General features: G+C 48.3%; 1 protein-coding gene across 1 annotated transcript; it reads left to right on the top strand.

Annotated features, from left to right (window-relative positions):
• Positions 1-5,141: 5,141 nt before the first annotated feature.
• Positions 5,142-7,031, top strand: LOC112622235 (tubulin beta-2A chain-like). Its single transcript, XM_025381543.1, has 3 exons — positions 5,142-5,286; positions 5,592-5,702; positions 6,403-7,031. The coding sequence occupies exons 1-3, from the start codon at positions 5,142-5,144 to the stop codon at positions 7,029-7,031; spliced, it is 885 nt and encodes a 294-aa protein (XP_025237328.1).
• Positions 7,032-9,552: the final 2,521 nt, after the last annotated feature.

Here is a 9,552-nt window from a genome sequence, read left to right as displayed (position 1 = left end):
AAGCCCTTCACTGCTGGGGGATAAGCAGGGGCTCCCATCAGTCCCTACAGTTTCTGAGAGTGCTGCACAAAGACTTTTGTCTTCACTCCATCAGTGTCTGCTGTATTCATCCCATTAATAACCACTGAAGGATTTCTGCCCTGCTGGGATGAGTCCCTTGACTTTCTCCTCTGTGCTTCCCCCATTCTCCTTCACATCTTAGTTATTGGTTTGTTCTGCTTAACTGTTCCCTCTGGTGGTAACACTGACATTAGTGGCTATAGCTTGGACCCACCTGAATCCAAGCTTAGGTCAGCCTCAGGATCCATCCCAATACTCTCACTTTTATTTTAGTTATTACAGATAACAATAACCAAGAGACTGGTACTAGTTTGTTCCTTGTTACTTTTCATTTCCTTATTTATCCAGTACCATCTCCTCAGAAACGGAGCCATTATTTCTAAATTCCTTTGGTAACTTCTGCCTCCAGCAACTAATTGCAGCACAGCATTAATTCCATACCATCAGCAACCCTGTGGCCATCCAGTAATCAAAGGTTCATCACCACCAACCCTTTAATCACCCCCACCCTTTCCTCCTTCTTCCTCTCAAACCACATGTTTCAGCAAGTCAGGGTGGGGCTAGTGAATCCCACCTCTGACACCTACTGTGAAGTGTTTTGGCGACCTGTAATGTCAGAGGGAACAGTCATTAAGACCACTGCTGCTTCTGAAACCAATTGCAAATACAATGATCTCCAAGATCACCCTTAGGTTTGATAATTTACTAGAAGGAGTCACAGAACTTAACTGAAATCTATTATACTTACAGTAATGATTTTTTTTTACATGGAAAGGATACAAATCAAGACCAGCCAAGGGAAAAGTGCCTGCAGTGGAGTCCGGGGGGAGTCAAATGTTTTTTGGTTTTGTTTTTTTTTGTGGAGTCAGGGCACATTACTTTCCCAATATCAACATATGACAATACACACGGAATGTTACTGACCAGTGAAGCTCACATAAGCTTTGTTGTTCACAGTTTTTACTGTGGTTTGGGTGCATGTTTGTGGATATCCTAGACTACACGTCCAAACTCCATCATTTTCACAGGCAGCTACCCCTGGAGCGCCTCTTGATTCTAGGGGTGCACACTACAGGCATGGCCTACCCTCAGGAGGACTGACCCAGGGAGAAAGGTCCATTAGGCATTGCAAGTGGGTTCAGGGCAATCTGAGAAGGATATCCAAGCGCCATAATATTTGGAACGTGCTCTTGAACAGGAGTGCAAGCTTTGAGTGAACATGACCTCTTTGATCTACAAATTGTCTCCTACGGGAAGGGGGCTGGACAGGAAAGGAAAAAGCATGCCTGCTGGTTGGAATAGATCCTGTTATTTAGCTAATCCTCTTGGTGCTTTTCAAATCTTTAATTAGCCTGCCTTCTCTTCTTGTCTTACCTACTACTGGATTATCACTGATTTAAGTTTTTCAGGCACTAGACAATCCAAAGAGCTACAAAAACTTTACATCTACAAGCCAAGGCACAGAATCCCAGCCCCAGAAAGAGACTGTGGCCCTCCTTCCTTATCAGGATCCCAAGAAGCCATAGAACAAGAGGCTATAAGATTGGAAGGACACTGGAAAGGCTTCATGCTGCTGTAGGTCATGGATGGACAAGCTTTGTGTCTGGAGCTGCTGGTAGTGGGCCACTCAGTAAGTTCACCCAGGCTCCCACATTCTCCATGCTCTGTTTCAGGAAACAACCAGAACTGTGGACAATCTTACCAAAGACACTAACATCATCACCAGAGGATTAAAGAAATCCAGTGAGCGGCCCACAACAATTGACTGGCATGGGACATGATCCTAGCTTCCCACAGGGCACTTGGGATTGTGCAATCAGAAGTGACCGATGTGCATATGTTTCCACACACCTCTCTGATGTCTATGCCATCACCAAAAATATTCAGACTGCAAACCAGGAAATGCATTGAATGGCCACTATTGTCCTTATACTTCCGTTTAAGGACGCTCCAGGCCCAACGTCTCAAGGCCTTTTAGGCTAGCTTCCTTCAAACCTCAAATCTTGGTTACTCTCTAATTTAACTTTTAACGCTTTTCCCATTTACCCTGAGAGCACTCGCCGGCAGCACTTCCGGCTGCAGCATTTACCCTAAGATAACTTTGCCAAGAAAGACCTTGGTTTTATTATTACTTTTGCATTTCTCTGGCATATTGACGTTGGAAACAAAAGACATTATTCTATTTATAGCATTCTGTTTTTATTTATTTATTTATTTTTATTTTTTTTATTTTTTTTTTATTTTTTTGAGACGGAGTCTCGCTCTGTCGCCCAGGCTGGAGTGCAGTGGCCGGATCTCAGCTCACTGCAAGCTCCGCCTCCCGGGTTCACACCATTCTCCGGCCTCAGCCTCCCGAGTAGCTGGGACTACAGGCGCCCGCCACCTCGCCCGGCTAGTTTTTTTTTTTTTTTGTATTTCTTAACAGAGATGGGGTTTCACCGTGTTAGCCAGGATGGTCTCGATCTCCTGACCTCGTGATCCGCCCGTCTCGGCCTCCCAAAGTGCTGGGATTACAGGCTTGAGCCACCGCGCCCGGCCAGCATTCTGTTTTTAGTAGTGGTATTTCCATTTACAAAATATAGTAATCCTTGATCGCTGAAAATGTCAGAGCCTAGAAAACGTAGCATTCCTATGCGTGATGTTAACATCATTAAACGGCTGTTGGCCGAAGACTCATGTGATGAATCCAATTTTTCTAAAATAGATGGCTCAGATGATTCCAATGATTCTGATATTAGGTCTGTTTAGAAATAGAACTTCAAAAACAGTTTTTATATTTTCCTTCCACATTGAAAATCAGTCAGATTTGCTTTGGCCTCAAAGCATGTGTTTATGTAAAATTAAATGAGCACTAGCAGCCAGCTGTACTTTCTTTTCTTTTCTTTTCTTTTTTTTTTTTTTTTTTTGAGATGGAGTCTCGCTCTGTCGCCCAGGCTGGAGTGCAGTGGCCGGATCTCAGCTCACTGCAAGCTCCGCCTCCCGGGTTCACGACATTCTCCTGCCTCAGCCTCCAGAGCAGCTGGGACTACAGGCGCCCACCACCTCGCCCGGCTAGTTTTTTGTATTTTTAGTAGAGACAGGGTTTCACCAGGTTAGCCAGGATGGTCTCGATCTCCTGACCTCGTGATCTGCCCGTCTCGGCCTCCCAAAGTGCTGGGATTACAGGCTTGAGCCACCACGCCCGGCCTGCACTTTCTTTTCTAAATGGAAAAAAGGATTAATAATTATTATTTTAAACATATGCTAGGTATACCTCTCTTAAATGCTGATCTCTAAGACTCTCTAACACCTGTCATTCTAGAACACAGTCAGCAGATGTCACAGCTAGATCTTCCAGGCCATTGAGAACGTGAAGGCCAGCCCACCCCTGAGACCTGATTGAACCAGCCTCAACCTTACAATGAAGGTTATTCCATCCCTACAGCACTGAAGGACAGATTTTGTCTGTCTGAAACAATGAAAGAATAACCACAGGCTCACAGTTGCCAATTTTTTACCAACGACTTTGGCTTGACCAAACTTTAATTGGGTTTTTACCCATAAATCCCAAATGTTGCCTTTCATGCAAGCACTCAGAGGCACACTGTCTTCCTGAACAGCTCAACTGCAAAATCAGCTGAATATAGAGAAAAATATTTCCTGTTGAAGAGATCTGATTTTGCCACCTGTCTACTATCCATTTACCCTCCTCCATAACAAAGCTTCTGCAAGTCCTGCTTATCCCACCCTACTAAAGAAAAGCTCTATCTAGTTAATTTTGGATGCACACAGGTTAATAAAACCAGAGCATTCTCTGTATTTCAATAAGCCTTTTGATTAGTTTCTTTTTTCTTTTTGTTTTTTCTGAGACAGAGTTTTGCTCTTGTTGCCCAGGCTGGAGTGCAATGGCGCAATCTCCGCTCACCGCAACCTCCACCTCCTGGGTTCAAGTGATTCTCCTGCCTCAGCCACCCGAGTAGCTGGGATTACAAGCATGCGCCACCACACTCGGCTGATTTTGTATTTTTAGTAGAGACGGGGTTTCTCCATGTTGTTCAGGCTGGTCTCAAACTCCCGACCTCAGGTGATCTGCCCGCCTCGGCCTCCCAAAATGCTGGGATTACAGGCCTGAGCCACCTTGCCCGGCCTAGTTTCTTTTTATCTAAGTCTGGATTTCCTTTTTTTTAAGAGACAGGGTCTCTCTGTGTTGCCCAGGTTAGATTTGGACTCCTGGGCTCAAGCAACTCTCCCACCTCGCCCTCCTGAAGAGTCGCAAGTCCAGTCGGAGGCCATCGCTCCCAGCTTGGATTTGTATTTATTTGACCACAGGGTCATCTGATGCCCACAGGCAAGGGTGTCAGATAAACTCCCTTGCTCAGGCACTGTCTAGACATGATGACATATACCATGATGCTCTTGCTGCCCATCCCCAAGGCAGCAGGTGACAGCACTGGGTGGGGGCTATAATTACCAAGCTCAGCAGGGGAGGCAGCAGCCAGACTGGTGCACGGGTGGACATGGTCTCTTTGAGAACTGCCATGTCGCCCACACAACCCCCCCACCCCCTCCCTACTGAAATTCACAATGGAGCCAGCGCCCTCACCATGGCCAGCTCCTTCCACTGCCACCCAGGTGCCCTCCCAGGCTCCTGCTGCCCTTCGCCCAGTCCCTCTGGTGGTCAGTACCAGCATGTAGATTGGTGGCATAAACCTGCACTGTTGCAGGGGTGCCTGGGAGGCAGCCACAGGTGGGTCCCCCCTCTCCTTAGTCCTGCCACGACCCGTCAATCATCCCGGATGCAGTGGCATTTAGCCCTGCCTGGGGTGACAGAGCCTCCCTGTACCCCTGCCCCCACCTCCCTACCCTCTCCCTAGAAGGGCATCTGCTGTGCCCCCTCCTCCTCCAGGGCCCCTCCCAGCCTTTCAGTCTATCGCCATAATATGGCCGATGCTCTGCAGATTTTCAAGCCCCTCAGCAGCGGCTGCTGCAGGAAATAGGGGGTGCAGCTCTTTGCTCTCTGTCTAGCACTTACTGTCTGACCACAAAAGCCCCTGTTCCAAGGACATGGGAGGAGGACAAGGCCATCCTTAGTGACATTCAGGATGCAGAGCCATGGTGTGGTTCTTGTTTCATTTCAGTTTTGGGAGGTCATCAGTGATGAGCATGGGATCGACCCCACAGGCAGTTACCATGGAGACAGTGACTTGCAGCTGGAGAGAGTCAACGTGTACTACAATGAGGCTGCTGGTGAGTAGCAGGATGTGTGTGCCCAGGAATCCTTGTTTTCCATGATGTGGGAGATGAAATGTCCTAGGAACATGCACGTGACAAAGGCATGCTTCTTGCATATTCATTTCAAATGCCAACTGCTGGAAAAACACGCTTTATGGTTACCTAAGAGTCCTGCCTGTTTGCCACAGTTAAGCACGCTCAGGACCTCCGTTTTCTTAAAAGCAGAAAATCTCCTGTTCTTTTGTCTCAGATGCTGGAATTGAATGCTGCTGTGAGTCCATCCCTAAGCACAGGTCTGAGTCAGTTCTCGTTTCCTGCAGGTAATAAATACGTACCTCGGGCCATCCTGGTGGATCTGGAGCCTGGCACCATGGACTCCGTCAGGTCTGGACCCTTCGGCCAGATCTTCAGGCCAGACAACTTCGTGTTTGGTATGTAGTCATGATCACTGGGAACTGGCCAAATGACACCTTCTTCCTAACAGCCCTGCAAAGCACAGTTCTTAGTGTTCAGTGCCGAGGTGACACTGTGTCCACAGCAGCCCTGAGTCCTGGCCTAGCTCCACGCAGTCCATGGGCGGTCATGGCTCACAGATCAACGCCAGCCTGCAGAGGGCTGCCGCAGCCCTTCCATTGCAGAGCAGCCTCAGACTGGAAGGAAGAAAGAGCAAGGAAAAGCTTCAAGCCAGGCTTCATAGGCTATAGTCAACTTCAAAGGACTTCAAAGAGTCAGGGGCCAAAAGCACAGGTTATGACCGGAGCTAGACAGATGCTGAGGCCACCTTCTCTCCTGGTCACACTGCTTTCACCTTGCCTGTTTAATTGTACTTGAGTATAAAAAGAATGCCTGTTAAAAATGTATGTATTTCAGAACCAATTAAGTTTTCTAACCCTATCCTCTTCCTCAGTAAATAGCCTCCGATGAGCTAAACTTACTTCTTAACTTTATTATGATCCCCAGTGTTTTTGAGGTCGCTGACACAGAAAAATATTTCTTCAGGTAAAAGAAGAGTATTCAAAAGAGAAGAATCTGCCAGTCTAAGACCAGTCCTACCTTCTCCTCCATAGTCAAAATGACAGATTTTGAAATTCCTTATGTTTTAGTGTCTAATGTTCACTTTCCCTCTGGCAGGCCAGAGCGGAGCTGGGAATAACTGGGCCAAGGGCCACTACACAGAGGGAGCCGAGCTGGTCGACTCGGTCCTGGACGTGGTGAGGAAGGAGTCAGAGAGCTGTGACTGTCTCCAAGGCTTCCAGCTGACCCACTCTCTGGGGGGCGGCACCGGGTCCGGGATGGGCACCCTGCTCATCAGCAAGATCCGGGAAGAGTACCCAGACCGCATCATGAACACCTTCAGCGTCATGCCCTCACCCAAGGTGTCAGACACGGTGGTGGAGCCCTACAACGCCACCCTCTCTGTCCACCAGCTGGTGGAAAAAGATGAAACCTACTCCATTGATAACGAGGCCCTGTACGACATCTGCTTCCGCACCCTGAAGCTGACCACCCCCACCTACGGGGACCTCAACCACCTGGTGTCGGCCACCATGAGCGGGGTCACCACCTGCCTGCGCTTCCCGGGCCAGCTGAATGCAGACCTGCGCAAGCTGGCGGTGAACATGGTGCCCTTCCCGCGCCTGCACTTCTTCATGCCCGGCTTCGCACCCCTCACCAGCCGGGGCAGCCAGCAGTACCGCGCGCTCACGGTGCCCGAGCTCACCCAGCAGATGACATGCCCTTGCCTAGCATCCATACACTAAGAGGAGAGGGGCGGGGAAAGTGAAATGTTTTGCAGCAGCTGCACAAAGAACCAGGACAGCTTCCTGTGAGTCACCAGTGTGATGAGGCTCTCCAGTGGTGACATAATCAGACCTGCATCTTCCCAGCCTTCAAACAAGAACAACTAAATGAGTGAGAGCATCTTTGGCCTTTGCATTCTGTTCTGAATCCAGTGCCTCTCTAGATTACAAAGTATTTAAAATCCTGCTTCATGGTGGGTCCAGAGAGGGACTGGAAATGCTTAGCTAGTGAGGAGAGCACTGCTGCAGCATGAATCTGAATGGCAGCTGCAGAAGACAGACGTGTCAGCTAAGGGGACACAGCAGGACCAATCGCTGAAGGCCACTGTCAGTAGATACAAGGACTTTCCCATCAACCTTCTTTGTAGCAGACACTGTTGGACCCACTCTATGCCTTTGGCCATGGTTTTTCTCAGACCTGCCGATGGCTTCTTACTGAAAAAAACTGTGACCTGCCCCAGGGCTCATTTGTGCAGCAAGGTAAACCCCTTTGGCAGGAGGCCCCATTTACTGACAGACTGGAGGCTAAAGAGCGAGTTCCCGTCCCCTCAGGTGGGGCAACGCAGAGTGCAGTTCTGCCTTGTCTCTGACAGATGCCCCTGGGTTGAACCCTTGCCACCTGCAGCAGTAACCTGTTCTGAGGCAGCTCCTTGGCTTCCTTCTCCTTCCTGGCTCTGTTCCCTACAGCACTTCCAGTGCTTCCCAGGACAGACACTGCCCTCATCAACTTCCACTCAGATCCTAGCCTCAGGGTGTGCTTTGGGGCACCTGACCTACATCACTCATCAAAGAAGAAATCGTGTACTAGTTTGCTATTGTAACAGGTTACCACAAAGTCAGCAGCTTAACACACCACCTCACAGTTTCCGTTGGTCTGGTCAGGAGTGCAGCAGGGCTGGGAGGGCTGCACTCATCGGGAGCTCAGGGGCCTCTCCCATGCTTGTTCACATGCTCAGCAGGGTCCAGGTCGTCAGGGTCATAGGCTGAGGTTCCTGTTTTCTTGCTGGCCTTTGACCAGAGGCTGCTTCCCGCTCCTAAGGGCTGCCTTCTGTTCCCTGCCACACGGCCCTCTCCGTAGCAGGCTAGCTGATCCATCAAGGTCATCAGGAAAGGGTCTCTACTGCTTCCAAACTCGAATATCCTTTCTGTCAAAGTGTGGAGAAATCCTCTTCTTCAGAAGGGCTCATGTAATTAGGGGAGGCCAATGAGATCATCTCTCTATCTGAAGGTCTTGGAAACTTAACTGCATCTGGAAAATCCTGTCACAGCAGTACCTAGATTTATGCTTGATTGAACAACCGGAAAAAGGTGAGTGTTGTAAAACAAAAATAAAATTCTAAGGCCCCCCAGCCATCTGAATGGAACCCTCCTCTCAGCCGAGGTCATTCAAAGTTAACCTGAAAAACTAATTCAGGCAATGATGGGAAGTGGGAGCTGGACATGTCTCTACATTCCCTCCTCCCTTTTGGAATTGCTGATAGAACAGACTCTCAAGTCTGATGAGAAATATTTACAATCTATTCTCTCTGAGGCCAGCTACCTGAAGGCTTCATCTGCATGATAAAACCTTGGTCTCCACAACCCCTTATCATAACCCAGGCATTCCTTTCTATTGATAACTCTTTCAACCAGTTGTCAGAAAACCTTTGAATCTATCTATGACTTGGAAGCCCCCCTCCCTCCAGTTGTCCTGCCCTTCCAGACCAAACCAATGTATATGTTATATGTATTGATTGATGCCTTGTGTGTCCCTAGAATGTATAAAAGCAAACTGGACCCTGACCACCTTGGGTACATGTTCTCAAGACCTCCTGAGGACGGTATCATGGGCCATTAGTCACTCATGTTTGGCTCAGAATAAACCTCTTCGAATATTTTACAGAGTTTGACTCATTTTACCAACAGTATATACCATGAGCCCGGTGAATCTTGGGCCACCTTAGAGTCCTGCCTGCCCCAGAGTGGAAACAGCACAGCCTCTGGAACAAGATGAACCTGTGTTCCTAAAGTAAGTTATGTTTTTTACTTCCTAGTTATATGGCCTTGGGCAAGGATTTTAATCTCTCTGAGCCATAACTTCTTTGTCCAAAACACGGTGATCATGGTGGCCACTTCAGAAGGGTATTATGAGGATTAAATGAAATGCACATGTAAATTACTCGTCACATGTGTGTGCAATAACTAGCTCTGTAGGAGCACCTTGTCAAGGGAGGTGTTCAAGGATAGGCTATATAACTTCCTGTCAGGGATTCTGCAAAGATAAACCATGATAATTTTGGAATATCTTTTAATTTTTTTTTTTTTCGAGACTGAGTCTCGCTCTGTCAGGCGGGAGAGAAGTGGCGTGAACTCGGCTCACTGCAAGCTCCGCCTCCAGGGTTCCCGCCATTCTCCTGACTCAGCCTCCCGAGTAGCTGGGACTACAGGCACCCGCCACCATGCCAGGCTAATTTTTTGTATTTTTAGTGGAGACAGCGTTTCA

The sequence above is a fragment of the Theropithecus gelada genome, chromosome 4 (genome assembly GCF_003255815.1).
Source record: "Theropithecus gelada isolate Dixy chromosome 4, Tgel_1.0, whole genome shotgun sequence".
NCBI lineage: Eukaryota > Metazoa > Chordata > Mammalia > Primates > Cercopithecidae > Theropithecus > Theropithecus gelada.
The sequence above is the reverse complement of the archived record's forward strand: the minus strand, read 5'-3'. Positions and strand labels throughout refer to the sequence as shown.

Bases quoted from the DNA above. Each gene is read 5' to 3' on its own strand.
- LOC112622235 (XM_025381543.1), top strand. From the start codon at position 5,142: ATGCAGAGCCATGGTGTGGTTCTTGTTTCATTTCAGTTTTGGGAGGTC. The intron at 5,287-5,591 runs GTGAGTAGCAGG...CGTTTCCTGCAG, and splicing joins GTACTACAATGAGGCTGCTG to GTAATAAATACGTACCTCGG. The intron at 5,703-6,402 runs GTATGTAGTCAT...TCCCTCTGGCAG, and splicing joins GCCAGACAACTTCGTGTTTG to GCCAGAGCGGAGCTGGGAAT.